At 35.5% G+C, this 16,269-nt stretch overlaps 1 protein-coding gene across 5 annotated transcripts in view; it reads right to left on the bottom strand.

Moving 5' to 3' along the window:
* FER (FER tyrosine kinase) overlaps window positions 1–16,269 on the bottom strand; it is a 467,575-nt gene that overhangs the window by 303,634 nt on the left and 147,672 nt on the right. For all 5 annotated transcript variants that reach the window (XM_057540547.1, XM_057540548.1, XM_007192081.3 and 2 more), the window contains 2 exons: window positions 13,892–14,014; window positions 1,127–1,316 (listed from right to left, as the gene is read on the bottom strand). In XM_057540547.1, coding sequence (XP_057396530.1) covers window positions 1,127–1,316; window positions 13,892–14,014 — 313 coding nt within the window. The remainder of the gene's footprint in view (window positions 1–1,126; window positions 1,317–13,891; window positions 14,015–16,269) is intronic.

The raw sequence follows: 16,269 nt of genomic DNA, 5'->3' as shown, positions 1-16,269 counted from the left end.
ATATATAGATCACTAAGTCTCAATTAATAAAAAATAGTAATAACCACAATAATTTAAACACTTCCTATTCATATCCAGATTTATCTAGAATTGGACATTTCAAATGCAGTCTTTTTTTCCTATGGAGACATTTGAATCCATTTAACAATCAAATTGTACTATTTAGAATCACATAAACTAAAAATTACTAAAATATCACCTATAGCATAATTAACTATAATATAATAGTTCTATTTATGGACTGCATACATACAGTTACCCACAGAAAAATCCAAGGATACAGCTCAGGCTTTTTCAACCTCGGCACTATTAATTTTTTTTTTTTCCACTATTAATATTTTGGTTTGAGTAAGTTTTTGTTGGGAGTAAGAAGGGATGGGCTGTAACGTGCACTGCATGGTATTTAGTAGCATCACTGGCCTCTACCCACGAGATAGCAATAGCATCCACCAGCTGTGAAATCCAAACATGCCTGGAGACATGGCCAAATGACCCCTGGGGGGCAAAACTGCCCCCTGATAGAAACCACCAACATAAGATAAAGGAAGGAAGGAAGGAAGGGGAAGAGAGAGAGAAAGTAATTTTAAACTAGGCATTCTTAAACAGTTAATAAATCTGTATAAAATGAAGTTGAATTTCTAGTTGCTACATTTAAATGTGTTTATTGTAGTTTAAGGCTATTTATAAGAAAAAATCGTCTTTAAAAAAATCAATGTTTTGTATTGTGAAAACAATAAACATATCATCAATCTCAGATAAATTCTACTGTTCTTATATAAGAAAAAAATTAATAAATATCTTTCTCCTTATTTCTTATTTCTATCTTAAGAATAACACCCTACCTTCCTGCTGTCTCCCAGGAATAAAAACAATTGCAGTCTTTGTTTTCAGTTTTGAAGGCAAGAGAAGAGCTTTTTCCTTTGACTCTACAGGTGGTTCCTGAAAGTGCTCTCCAGGTGACCTGAGGTGACTGACAAGTCTATTTTGCATTTACAAACAAGTTTAATAGGACCTGCATATTAACAAGAGTAATAATTTGTTATAGCAACCAGAATTACTTTTTGTATTCACTTATTACCTATATACTACTCTTTCAACTTTCTCATTTGATTACTCTTTGGCTTACCATAGATGTAACTGATCGTGCATCTTCTTCATAATTTACTACTGGAGGCGGCTCTTTCCCATCATTTTCTTGCACTTTTTGCTCTAGCAATTCTTTCTGTGCTGTAAACTTTGCCTCAGTGCATCTCAGCTGCTGGACTGACTGTTTTAGCTCTTCAAGTGTCTGTTTTTGGCTTAGCAGAAGTACAATACTAAAAGAGAACAGATTTAATATAAATTATTTCAACTTCTTAAAGAAATAAAGACTTTAAAGGAAACTATATATATATATGTATATTTTGCTCCTATTTTCTTTCATTCTCCTCTTTATAAGAGTCATTCAGAATCATAAGAATTATGAAACTAAACAGATTTTGAATCATCACAGTAGTTATTAAATGTTAGCATTAACAAAATGGAAGGAAATGTTTAGAAGCAAAAACCAAATTCAAGATGCTTTCAAATGTATTATGATATATAGCATTCATTTCATTTTACAGTTAAACCATCTACCTCACAAAGTACAGACACTTAGGTCCATAAATGTAGAGCCTAAAATGAATTGATATGACTGAAGGAGAATCTTAATTTATTTCAAATCTCAAATGGAACATAGCTAAAGTCAGACCTGTGCCTAGAGTAAAATAAACCAAATCAAGGTGACAGCCTGGAACCAAGCTGTATGCATATTGTGAGGGGTGTGTTTTTAGAGCTGGGGAAAGCTGTTCTGATAAGGACAAAGGGAATGAGTGTAAGTCCCCAAATCTTCCCCATAACACCATTATAAAGACAGTAGGCTTCCCCATTTCTCCGTTAGAGAACAACACAGGCCACATGTTACCTTATAGTGATCTTTTAGCCCTTGGAGGCTGTCCCTAATAGGAATTTCAAATTAATTCACCCACATTAAAGCCACAAGAAAACAGGCAGTGCCGGTGAGGAATACCTCTGGGAATGCTGTCATACTTAGTGTATTAATACCTTTTTTTTTAACATCTTTATTGGAGTATAATTGCTTTACAATGGTGTGTTAGTTTCTGCTGTATAACAAAGTGAATCAGCTATACGTATACATATATCCCCATATCCCTCCCTCTTGAGTCTCCCTCCCACCCTCCCTATCCCATCCCTCTAGGTGGTCACAAAGCACGGACCTGATCTCCCTGTGCTATGCGGCTGCTTCCCACTAGCTATCTGTTTTATATTTGGTAGTGTATATATGTCCATGCCACTCTCTCACTTCGTCCCAGCTTACCCTTCCCCGTCCCCGTGTCCTCAAGTCCACTGTCTACATCTATGTCTTTATTCCTGTCCTGCCCCTAGGTTCTTCAGAACCTTTTTTTTTTTTTTAAGATTCCATATATATGTGTTAGCATACAGTATTTGTTTTTCTCTTTCTTACTTACTTCACTCTGTATGACAGACTCTAGGTCCATCCACCTCACTACAAATAACTCAATTTCATTTCTTTTTATGGCTGAGCAATATTCCATTGTATATATGTGCCACATCTTCTTTATCCATTCATCTGTCAATGGACACTTAGGTTGCTTCCATGTCCTGGCTACTGTAAATAGAGCTGCAATGAATATTGTGGTACATGACTCTTTTTGAATTATGGTTTTGTCAGGGTATATGCCCAGTAGTGGATTGCTGGGTCATATGGTAGTTCTATTTTTAGTTTTTTAAGGAACCTCCATACTGTTCTCCATAGTGGTTGTATCAATTTACATTCCCACCAACAGTGCAAGAGGGTTCCCTTTTCTCCACACCCTCTCCAGCATATATTGTTTATAGATTTATTGATGATGGCCATTCTGACTGGTGTGAGGTGATGCCTCATTGTAGTTTTGATTTGCATTTCTCTGATGATTAGTGATGTTGAGCATCCTTTCATGTGCCTGTTGGCAGTCTGTATCTCTTCTTTGGAGAAATGTCTATTTAGGTCTTCTGCCCATTTTTGGATTGGGTTGTTTGTTTTTTTGATATTGAGCTGCATGAGCTGCTTGTAAATTTTGCAGATTAATCCTTTGTCAGTTGCTTCATTTGCAAATATTTTCTCCCATTCTGAGGGTTGTCTTTTCATCTTGTTTATGGTTTCCTTTGCTGTGCAAAAGCTTTTAAGTTTCATTGGGTCCCATTTGTTTATTTTTGTTTTTATTTCCATTTCTCTAGGAGGTGGGTCAAAAAGGATCTTGCTGTGATTTATGTCATAGAGTGTTCTGCCTATGTTTTCCTCTAAGAGTTTTATAGTCTCTGGCCTTAATTTAGGTCTTTAATCCATTTTGGGTTTATTTTTGTGTATGGGGTTAGGGAGTGTTCTAATTTCATTCTTTTACACGTAGCTGTCCAGTTTTACCAGCACCACTTATTGAAGAGGCTGTCTTTTCTCCATTGTATATTCTTGTCGCCTTTATCAAAGATAAGGTGACCATATGTGTGTGGGTTTATCTCTGGGCTTTCTATCCTGCTCCATTGCTCTATAATTCTGTTTTTGTGCCAGTACCATACTGCCTTGATTACTGTAGCTTTGTAGTAGAGTCTGAAGTCAGGGAGCCTGCTTCCTCCAGCTCTGTTTTTCTTTCTCAAGATTGCTTTGGCTATTCAGGGTCTTTTGTGTTTCCATACAAATTGGGCAATTTTTTGTTCTAGTTCTGTGAAAAATGCCATTGGTAGTTTGATAGGGATTGCATTGAATCTGTAGATTGCTTTGGGTAGTATAGTCATTTTCACAATATTGACTCTTGCATCCAAGAACATGGTATATCTCTCCATCTGTTTGCATCATCTTTAATTTCCTTCATCAGTGTCTTATAGTTTTCTGCATACAGGTCTTCTGTCTCCTTAGGTAGGTTTATTCCTAGATATTTTATTCTTTTTGTTGCAATGGTGAATGAGAGTGCTTCCTTAATTTCTCTTTCAGATTTTTCATCATTAGTGTATAGGAAGGCAAGAGATTTTTGTGCATTAATTTGGTATCCTGCTACATTACCAAATTCATTGATCAGCTGTAGTAGTTTTCTGGTAGCATCTTTAGGATTCTCTATGTATAGTATCATGCCATCTGCAAACAATGAAAGTTTTACTTCTTCTTTTCCAATTTGGATTCCTGCTATTTCTTTTTCTTCTCTGATTGCTGTGGCTAAAACTTCCAAAACTACGTTGAATAATAGTGGTGAGAGTGGACAACCTTGTCTTGTTCCTGATCTTAGAGGAAATTGTTTCAGTTTTTCACCATTGAGAACGATGTTGGCTGTGGTAAAAACCCTCCAGAAAGCAGGTGTAGAGGGAACTTACCTCAACATAATAAAGTGTATTAATATCTTAATGAACTGTGCCATGCACTACTGAAAGTAAGTTACCAATAAGTAAAAGACAATTGGGAAAGACAGTCTCTTCAGGAAGTGGTCCTGGCAAGTTGGACAGCCGCATGTAAATCAATGTTAGAACACACCCTCTCACCATACACAAAAATAGACTCAAAATGGCTTAAAGACTTAAATGTAAGACAAGACACCATAAAACTCCTAGAAGAGATCATAGGCAAAACATTCTCTGACATAAATCATACCAATGTTTTCTTCTGTTAGTCTCCCAAGGCAACAGAAATAAAAACAAAAATAAACAAAGGAGACTTAATCAAATTTACAAGCTTTTGTACAGCAAAGGGAACCATAAACAAAACAAAAAGACAACCTACAGAATGGGAGAAAATATTTGCAAACAATGCAACCTACAAGGGCTGAATTTCCAAAATATATAAGCAGCTCATACAACTCAACAACAAAAAGAACAAACAACCCAATCCAAAAATGGGCAGAAGACCTAAATACACATTTCTCGAAAGAAAAAATACAGATGGTCAATAGGCACATGAAAAGATGCTCAACATTGCTAATTATCAGAGAAATGCAAATCAAAACTACATTGAGGTACCACCTCACACTGGTCAGAACAGCCATCATTAAAAAGTCTACAAATAACAAATGCTGGAGAGGGCATGGAGAAAAGGGAACCCTCCTACACTGTTGGTGGGAATGTAAGTTGGTGCAGCTACTGTGGAAAACAGTACAGAGGTTCCTCAGAAAATTAAAAATAGAATTACCATATGATCCAGCAATCCCACTCCTGGGCATATATCCAGACAAAACTGTAATTCAAAAAGATACATGCACCCCTACGTTCATAGCAGCACTATTCACAATAGCCAAGACATGGAAACAATAAAAATGTCCATCAACAGATGAATGGATAAAGAAGATGTGGTACATATAAATAATGGAATACTACTCAGCCATAAAAAAGAATGGAATAATGCCATTTGCAGCAACATGGATGCAACTAGAGATTATCATACTAAGTGAAGTCAGAAAGAGAAATACCATATGATATCACTTATATGTGGAATCTAAAATATGACACAAATGAACCTATCTATAAAACAGAAACAGAATCACAGAAATAGAAAACAGACTGGTGGTTCCCAGGGGGAGGGGGTTGGGAGAGGGATGGAGTGGGAGTTTGGGGTTAGCAGATATAAGCTTTTATATACAGAATGGGTAAACAACAAGGTCCTACTGTATAGCACAGAAAACTGTATTCAATACCCTGTGATAAACCATAATGGAAAAGAATATTTTTTGAAAAGAATGAATATATATGTATAACTGAATTACTTTGCTGTACAGCAGAAATTAACACAACATTGTAAATCAACTATACTTCAATTTTTAAAAATTGATTTAAAAAAAAAGAATGAGATCCATAGACTAGGAGAAAAGATTTACAAAAGACACATTTGATACAGGATTGTTATCCAAAATATACAAAGATCTCTTAAATGTCAACAACAAGAAAACAAACAAACTGATTAAAAAATGGGCCAAAGACCTTAACAGATACCTTACCGAAGAAGATATACAGATGGCAAATAAGCACATGAAAAAATGCTCCACATCATATGCCATCAGAAAAATGCAAATTAAAAGAACAATGAGATAGCATCATACATTTATGAGAATGGCCAAACTCCAGAACACTGACAACACCAAACGCTGGTGAGGATGTGAAGCAACAAGAACTCTCATTCATTACTGGTGGAAATGCAAAATGGTATAGTCACTTTGGAAGACAGTTTGGTAGTTTCTTACAAAACTAAACATACTCTTACCATATGATCCAGCAATCATACTCCTTGGTATTTAGCCAAAGGAGTCAAAAACTTAACTCCTTAAGTCCACATAAAAGCCCACACATGAATGTTTACAACAGCTTTATTCATAATTGCCAAAACTGGGAAGCAACCAGTATGTCCTTCAGCAGATGAATGGATAAACTGTGGTATATCTGGACAATGGAATCCTTTTCACTGTTCAAAAGGAACAAGCTACCAGGCCACAAAAAGACATGGAAGAACCTTAAATGTACATTACTAAGCAAAAGAAGCCAATCTGAAAAGGCTACATAATGTATTATTCTAATTATGTGACATTCTGTACAAGGCAAAACTATATGGAGACAGTAAAAAGAAAACTATATGGAGACAGAAACAAACCAGATATTCTTCACAGGGTGAATGATCAAAGTATGGTATATCTATACAGTCATGAGTTGAATTGTGCCCTCTAAAAAGATATGTTCAAATCCTAACCCCAGGAACCTCAGAATGTGGCCTTTTTGGAAATAGGGTTGTTGCAGATGTAATTAGTTAAGATGAGGTCATACTGGAGTGGTTGGGCCCATAATCCATGACTGATGTCCTTGTAAGAAGAAGAAAATCTGGATACAGAGAAGAGACCACACAGGCAGAACACTATATGAAGATGGAGGTGGAGATTGGAGTGATGCTTCTATAAACCAAGGAATGCCTAGAACTGCCGGCCATCAGCAGAAGCTAGGACAAAGGCATGGAACAGAATCTCCCTTAGAGCCCAGAAGAAACCAGCCTGCCAACACCTTACTTCAGACTTTTGGCCTCCAGAACTGTCAGAGAATAAATTTATGTCTTTTTTTAAGCTGTCCGGTTTGTGGTACTTCAAAATGGCAGTCCTAGGAAACTAATACACGTGCCATGGAATACTGCATAAGAGTAAAAAGGAATGAAAGTACCTGGATGAATCTCCAGAGAATTACGATAAATGTAAAAAGACAATCTCAAAAGGTTACATACAGTGTGATTCCATTTTATATAACATTCTTGAAAAGACAAAATTATAGAAATGGAAAATAGATTAATGGTTGCCAGGGGTTAAGGAGGGGGTGGGAGATAGAAGGCAGTGTAGCTATAAAAGTACAAAATGGGGGATCCTTGCAGTGATGAAAATGTTCCATATCATGCCTGTATCAATGTTAATATCTGGATTATGATATTATATTATAGCTTTGCAAGATGCTACCATTAAGGGGAACTGAGTAAAGGGTTTATGGGATCTCTCTGTATTAATTCTTACAACTACATGCCAATCTGTAATTATCTCCATTAAAATTTAATTTAAAAATATGTATCGGGCTTCCCTGATGGCGCAGTGGTTAGAAATCCGCCTGCCAATGCAGGGGACACGGGTTCGTACCCCGGTCCGGGAAGATCCCACATGCCGCAGAGCGGCTAGGCCCGTGAGCCACAGCTACTGAGCCTGCGCGTCTGGAGCCTGTGCTCCGCAACAAGAGAGGCCGCGACAGTGAGAGGCCCGCGCACCGCGATGAAGAGTGGCCCCCGCTCGCCGCAACTGGAGAAAGCCCGTGCACAGAAACGAAGACCCAACACAGCCAAAAATAAATAAATAAATTAAAAAAAAAAAAGCCAACCTTATAAAAAAAAAAAAAAAATATGTATCACTGGTTGTTCCCTGGCAGTCTAGTGGTGGTCTAGTGGTTAGGGTTTAGTGCTTTCACCCATGTCGTGGCCCGGGTTCAATCACTGGTTGGGGAATTGAGATCCCACAGGCCGCACAGCGTGGCCAAAAAAAAAAAAAGTTTCACTGCTGCTGCTGCTTCCTGTGGTAACGTGAGGCTTTTATCATCTCATATACCTTGGGTTCCTAAATAATCTGTTTTAGAAATAGGCCTTTTTAAATTCTTCTTCAGGAGTTCTAAATATCTATTATGTCATATCAACAATCACTTAGACATTCTGAGACACTATCCTAACGCCAAGAATTAGGAAATACATAGAAGGGAATATCACTCAGCCATAAAAAAGAATGAAATAATGCCATTTGCAGCAATTTGGATAGACCTAGAGATTATCATACTAAGTGAAGTAAGTCAGACAAATACAAATATCATATATCACTTATATGTGGAATCTAAAAAAGTGATACAAATGAACTTATTTACAAAACAGAAACAGACTCACAGACTTAGAAAACAAACTTATGACTACCAAAGGGGAAAGGTGGGGGGGAGGGATAAGTTAGCAGTTTGGGATTAACATATACACACTACTATATATAAAACAGATAATCAGGGCTTCCCTGGTGGCGCAGTGGTTGAGAGTCTGCCTGCCAATGCAGGGGACACGGGTTCGAGCCCTGGTCTGGGAGGATCCCACATGCCGTGGAGCGACTGGGCCCGTGAGCCACAATTGCTGAGCCTGCGCGTCTGGAGCCTGTGCTCCGCAACAAGAGAGGCCACGATAGTGAGAGGCCCGTGCACCGCGATGAAGAGTGGCCCCCACTTGCCGCAACTGGAGAAAGCCCTCGCACAGAAACGAAGACCCAACACAGCCAAAAATAAATAAATAAATAAATAAATAAAATTTTAAAAAAAAACCACAATCAACAAGGACCTACTAAATACATTAACATCTTGCTTTTGTTCAATAATTACTTTTTAAACAATACTGTTATAATCACTATGTAACACACTATAATTATTTTATATGCTTATAACACCATTGAGTAAAAAAGCTATAAATATTTCAAGAAGAAGAAAATTATAATAAATGCATGATTATATAATACAAGATGCACAGGAAGCTATAAATAAATTTAAAACATTGAAGGGATCAGGACTTATGCAGGTGCTATTTACTCCCTATTTCTGACTACTCTTTTCCATGCATTCTTCACTTGGAGAGCACTTTCTGTCCTTCAGGTCTCAGCAAAAATGCCATTTCCTAGAAGACCCCTGACTACCTATCTTAAGTGGGTACTCCTCTGTTATTCTTCTATCTGAACTCCTTGTTTCACAGCAATTATCACAATTGTTAATTTCCTGTTTTGTACTGGTCTACTCTACAAAAGTGTAAGCTTCATGAGACATGTGACCATATGTGTCTTACCTTTCACTGTATTCATAGCACCTAGTGGATATAATCTAAAAATTCTGAGACAAAAATAAAAGGTACCTGAGTTTTCAAACCAGAACAATACTCCAGATGGTTCAAGTATTACCTTCACTACAAGCTAGATGTGAATCTTTGCAAGTCTCTTAAAATTTCTGGCCCTCAGATGTCACATAATTTGAAAGACCAGGAGGTTGAATCAGATGATCTCTTAAGATTTTGCATGGCTCTAAGAGTTATGATTTTATAATGTACAAAGTATTTTTAAGTACTGGGTGATAACGGTACAGCACAATACAAAACTGAATAATCATTCACTTTTTGGAAATCAAATCAAGCATTAAAACCAATAGTAACATTACCAGCTCTTTATGCCAATGACTCATAAATGACATTTGCTTGGTATATTTTCCCATAAACTATTTCTAATATAGTAGTCAAGGATCATAGATCAGGAGAAGATGGATATTATTTCCATTTGAATAAATATGCTTTGGAAGTAATGAGTAAAGATATGTATACTAGAGTGACGCTTTGTGTTCTATTAAAATTATACCATTTCAAATGGTTGGTTTTATTCCTTTCACCCTATTTTTTAAATAAAATTTTGCAATAGCTGTACTGCAACTGCATCATTTATATAAGCTAAAACTCTGTGCTTCTTAGTGTGAATTTAATGTCACATAAAAACCATTCTTTAAGTTCATTTTTCACTTTATATTATCCAATTATAGGACTCAAAGCTATCAAATGATTTCTCATATAGTTTATTTTTTCACTGTTATTATAAGATGTTTTGGAGAAATTTATGTTAAACCTAAATTTAAAGGTTTTAACATTAGTCCCTCATATGTTATATTTTCATAGGAATACAAATGCTATTTCTATTAAGTAAACATTCACATAATTCCATTAATTTAGAAATAATTTAAGAATGTAAATTATCTAATATAGGATATTTTTAGTATTTGGAAAAAATGTAGTTTTGTTTGTTTTGTTACTTTTAGTTTTTATTTATTTATTTATTTTTGGCAGTGTTGGGTCTTCGTTGCTGTGCACGGGCTTTCTCTAGTTGTGGCTAGTGGGGGCTACTCTTCATTGCGGTGCACGGGCTTCTCATTGCGGTGGCTTCTCTTGCTGCGGAGCACGGGATCTAGGCGCACAGACTTCAATAGTTGTGGCACGTGGGTTCAGTAGTTGTGGCTCGTGGGCTCTAGAGTGCAGGCTCAGTAGTTGTGGCGCATGGGTTTAGTTGCTCCGTGGCATGTGGGATCTTCCCGGACCAGGGATAAAACCCGTGTCCCCTGCGTTGGCAGGGGGATTCTTAACCACTGTACCACCAGGCAAGTCCCTGTTTTATTACTTTTAACTAACATGGTATATGAAGCTAAAAAAGTCTGCAGAGTAAAAATAAATATTTTTGAAACTAGATAAAAATTGCTTTTAATCATATATTTAAATAAATATATGTAGACATATATATTTACATATACACACAAAAAATGGAAATGTTTAAGAAATATTAAGAAAATGAAATGCAAACATTTACCCTAGAATCCCTTTCAGACTATTTGTTTAGCAAAATATTTTAACATGATTCAAAGACAAACTTCAACCCTACCAATGTCTAAATTAATGAGATTTCACAATGACTACTTAGTTATATACATATGCTTAACATCTTCAAGATTATACCCTGAAGCTAACAATAAAAACTCCATGAATAACAAAGGGGTGACAGAACTTGGGTTAAACAGGACTCATTCCCTGAACTGCTTGACATACTTATCCCTTCTAATTTATTCTCCTAAGAACACTGTTAAAATCGTAAGATCAAGCAATTGCTGTGATCAAACAGACAGAAACCTTGGAGTCAGAAACTCATGCATTTTCTATCACTTACTGGGTATGTGATCCTAAGTAAGTTATCTAAATTCTCTAAGTCTTAAAGGTAAAATCCAGGTAATTACACAGGAAGCATAGTGAAGATAACATTCAGTGAATTAACATATATAAAACATCTAGCATAGTATGTGGAACAGAGTACGAACTCAAGAGATGTTATTTCCCATATGTCCATCACCCTTTAAGCTTCCTCTCCTCTATGTCCATTCTCATCTTCTGATAAATACAAGTAGGTGGAGGAATGTGGATCACACTGATTATGTAGATGAAGAGAGAATCGAAGATGTGAGTCAAGAGAACATACCAAAAAAATCAAAGAATCTACAACTTCCACGGTAAGACAACACTTAAGTACTGCCTCCCCCAGCAACTCAGACATGCTGGTGAGAGGGTCAGCTATCCTACTGTATTTCTTTATATCTGCTAAATTATAAAACAGGAGTCACTTACAATGTGCACATGTACAAAACTGTAAAACGTACAACTACTTGGTCATCTGAAGAGATTTACTAGCAAACAGAGAAAAACAAAAGATAATTTTTTTTAACTTTATATGTGCAATGGTTGATAAATTTTATTTTTATAATCCCAATAGAGTCTTCTGTTGATGCAATACTGAAAATTTCCAGATTTATTAAAGGAATATCCAGAGTAAATCAAATTTTCCTGTTCTCACCTTTAAAAGGCTCATCAATTTCAATATGACATTTAACACCAAGTTGTAATAAAAGCCATAGTATAAGTGGGAGAAGCAGGCTCCTAATACCCTGAGTTGTACAATAGGATAGATGGTGTTGCCATTCACTGAAATTTTAAAAAATACTAAGAGTGAACTAGGTTGCATTGGGTTGGGTTGGGTTATATTGAAGGGATTTTTAATTCAGCCTTAGATATGAGAAATTTAGTGTACTTCTAAGGCATCCAAGGAGGCATGTCAACTAGGCAACTGATTACACGGCCATAGAGTTCAGAGAGGAAATCTGAGCGAGAGTAATATACATGAGTCATCTTCAGGGGATCACCTAGAGATAGAGTACAGAGAGGAGAATGACATAGCCTAGGGCCATGCCTTGGGTAACTCCAAAATATACTGGCTGAGTGGGGAGGATGAGTTTACAAAGAAGGAATGGCCAGAAAGAGAGAAGTAAGATCTGTCACCTTGGTCCCAAAGGCCAAGGGAAATGAAGTCAACAAAGATACTGTGAGGAAGTCAAGTAAGATAATTGCTAAATTTAGCAATATAAAGGTCACTGATGATTTTATAGATATCTACCTATTTCAACGGTGACAGGGCAGAAGCCAGATATCTGTGGGTTAAGTACTAAGTGAGAGTGAGGAAATGAGTGCTCATTAGCACTCTTAGAACAAGTTTGACTAAGAAAACAGAAGGCAAAGACAGTAATTGAGGGAAAAGATGAAGATTAAAGACAGGTTATCTAGGGTGGTCAGAAAGGTAGAGATTATTTTCAGGAGTCAAAACTTAAGAATATTTAAAAAGTGAACACAGGACACAGTTGAGAAGAAAAGGTGAACATAATATATAAAACAATGTAAAATTTCTGGGAAAGTAAGAGATGATGAGATATAAAAATAGGCACAAGAAATAAACAGGACAAGGAACAGGTCCTCTATGGAAGTTAGGAAAGAGAACAGGTACAAACGTGGTGCATTTAGGTATCTAAAATATCTAGAAAATAAGGTACTTGCCACTTAATGATTCTAATTTTTTCTGTAATGTAGGAGAGGTTCATCTGCTGACTATGATGGGGTATATAACAGGATCAGAAATTTGAGAGAAGCAGAAAATATTTGAAAAGTTGTGTAGAAAGTAAGAGCAAGTATAGACCAGACAAATGCTACACATCACAATCCTTGAAAGTCTTGGCAAATCACACCAATTGGGAAAGTATGATAGCAAGAAATTTATATATTCTAGTCTAGGATTAGAGAAACCATACCAGTAACCCCTGTTGGAGATGCAAACAATGACCAAAGTCAGATTAGAAATTTTAAATTTTAGATCAAAATTTAAACCTTAATACAGTAGAAAACATAATTATTGAAATCAGTAAAAACAAGAGTATAGCAAAACAAGTAAAGTCAGAGGGTCCATGAAAATATTTACAGATCCAGAAATCAGCAAGAAAAACAACAGTAAGACAAAAACAGCAGAGCAAATATCAGAAGGATTTTTATAGGTGAAACAGACTGTTTTTTTAGTAAGTTTATTTGCTTCCTTCTAACACAGTAGAAACCAGTTTCTAGATAATACTGGTCTGTCACTTTCTTAACAAGGAATTCACAGTGAATCTGGTAGACTTTGATGAGGGGGAGTAAAGACAGGTTTTAACAGGGTTTTTCAGAAAATAGTTCAAACCATTAAAACATTGAGACATATGATCAGTACACTATATTGATAAAAACACAAAATCACTCTTCTAGAGTCCTAGAAAGTAATTCAACCATACACAGTTTTATACTTAACATGAAATTTCAGCTTCTAGAAATTACACGTCCATAATTCCATGTAACTGAAGTATTTCTGTAAAATTACATCAATTAAACTTTCTTCCTTCAAATTATTTTTGTTTTACTCACTCAGACTTCTTTTCATAGGTCTTAGAAGATTCCTCAATCCTCTTCTCTAGCTCCAGGACAGCTTCCTCCTTATTTAAAAGCATCTGCTGTGTCTGTATAAGTTCCTCTGCTAAAGTTTTCAACCTAGAATGAACAGTTTCCTCATTATCAATCAATACATTAATTACACTCACTTTATACATACAAAAAAAAAAGCATTCATACGTCTAAGGTTGCAATGTCCAAAACAGTAGCCGCATGTAATTTTACACTACCAAATGTAAAATAGCTAGTGGGAAGCAGCCACATAGCACAGGGAGATCAGCACCGTGCTTTATGACCACCATAAAGGGTGGGATAGGGAGGGTGGGAGGGAGATGCAAGAGGGAGGAGATATGGGGATATATGTATATGTATAGCTGATTCACTTTGTTATAAAGCAGAAACTAACACACCACTGTAAAGCAATTATACTCCAATAAAGATGTTAAAAAAAAGTTAATGCATATAAAAATATAAATTTAATTAATTAATTAAGAGTAAAATTTCAGTTCCTCAGTTGCATCAGCCACATTTCAAGCACTCAACAGACACATGTGGCTAATGGCTACCTCTTTGGACAGAGAAAAGAACATTTCAATAATCACAGTGAGTACTCTTGGGCAGTCTGTTTTAGAGAGTCTTATTCATCAAATAGCAAAAGAGAAACAGAAAAAGAAAACGGAGAAAGAGAAAAGGACTAAAATAAAAAATACCTGTCATCTCCCAGGAAGAGTGTATAGTGAAAATACCATGATTTTTGTTTTCAGAATAACATGTATTTATAATCTGGCTTTGCCACTTTTTATCTGAGATCCTGGGCAACTTGCTTAAGCTCATTGGATCTATTTTCTCTTTAGTATTTTGGGTACTGTAATACCTGCTTCCGAGCATTGTTTTGAAGATGAAATACACTAATGTATAAATAATGAATGGTACTTAGGAGGCATCTAGTATTATTTGCATAGGTCATCTCATTTAATTCTCACAACAACCTATGAGATAGATGCTGTTATCCTTATTTTAAAGAAAAGAAAGTAAGGCTCAGTCACATGGTAATTTAATACAAGCTATTTCTGTTTTCACATATTGCAATAGAGGTATTTTCTATTAATATATAGATTTGAATACAATTAAATACATAAAATTAATATATACCCATAGACCAATTTTTGGTTACATAAAATGCATTTGGTCCTGAATAGAAATATTTCTACCACAAAAACACACACAGCTGGAATCTAAAAAATTAACTTATTTACAAAACAGAAACAGACTCACAGACATGGAAAACAAATTTATGGTTATCAAAGGTGAAAGGGAGGGAAGGAATAAATTTGAAGTATGGGATTAACAGATACACACCACTATATATAAAATAGATAAGCAACAAGGATTTACTGTATGGCACAGGAAACTATATTCAATATCCTTTAATAACCTATAATGGAAAAGAATCTGAAAAAGAATATATATATATATATATATATAACTGAATCACTTTCCTGAACACCTGAAATTAACACAGTATTTTAAATCAACTATAGTTCAATTACAAAAAGGAAAAATAAAATTGCTATAATCATAAAAAATACATACACAGCTATCATATCACATTAAAATTTTTATCTTCAGCTTTTTAAAGCAAGACATGAAACCCAAAACATACAAAATATTAAATAACCCAAGTATATGAATATTTGAATTTATTTAAAGTTAAAGAGATGATAAAGTCAAACTTTGAAGAAATATTTGCATTGGGAATTACAAGCAAAAGCTCATGGAGAAAAACTCTTAGAAAAAAGTCAACCTACTATGAAAATGGACAAAAACCACAACAGGAAGTTCATCAAGAAAAATTCAAATGATCAGTAAGCACACAGAAATATTTACAACCTGAACCACAAAAAAAAAATCTGCAAATTAAATGAATAGTAAGTTATTTTTCACCTACTAAATTGACAAGCGCAAAAAAGTGATCATATTCACTATTCTCAATATTGTAGTAAGAAAGAAAGAAAAAGGAAGGAAGGAAGGAAGGAAGGAAGGAAGGAAGGAGATATAGGAAGGATGGAAGGGGTATGGGATGGAATAGGGGGTGATTTAAGGACAAAAAAGCCTCTCATATTTAACTCTATATTTATCTATATTATTTAAATCTCATAACAAAAATGAATATGATTTTTAAACTATTAAATAATACGTAATAGAGATAGAAGAGGTAGAAAAACTATGAGACATAATCAGAACAACTCAAAATACAGGGAAGGAGGGAGAGAGGGAGGGAGGAAGGAAGGAAGACACATACCCTATTGATGTGACAAAACTAGCACAAATTTTTTAGTGGTCAACTTGGAATT

This window comes from Balaenoptera acutorostrata, chromosome 2, assembly GCF_949987535.1.
Source record: "Balaenoptera acutorostrata chromosome 2, mBalAcu1.1, whole genome shotgun sequence".
Lineage (NCBI taxonomy): Eukaryota > Metazoa > Chordata > Mammalia > Artiodactyla > Balaenopteridae > Balaenoptera > Balaenoptera acutorostrata.
This window is presented reverse-complemented; position numbering and strand designations above follow the sequence as displayed.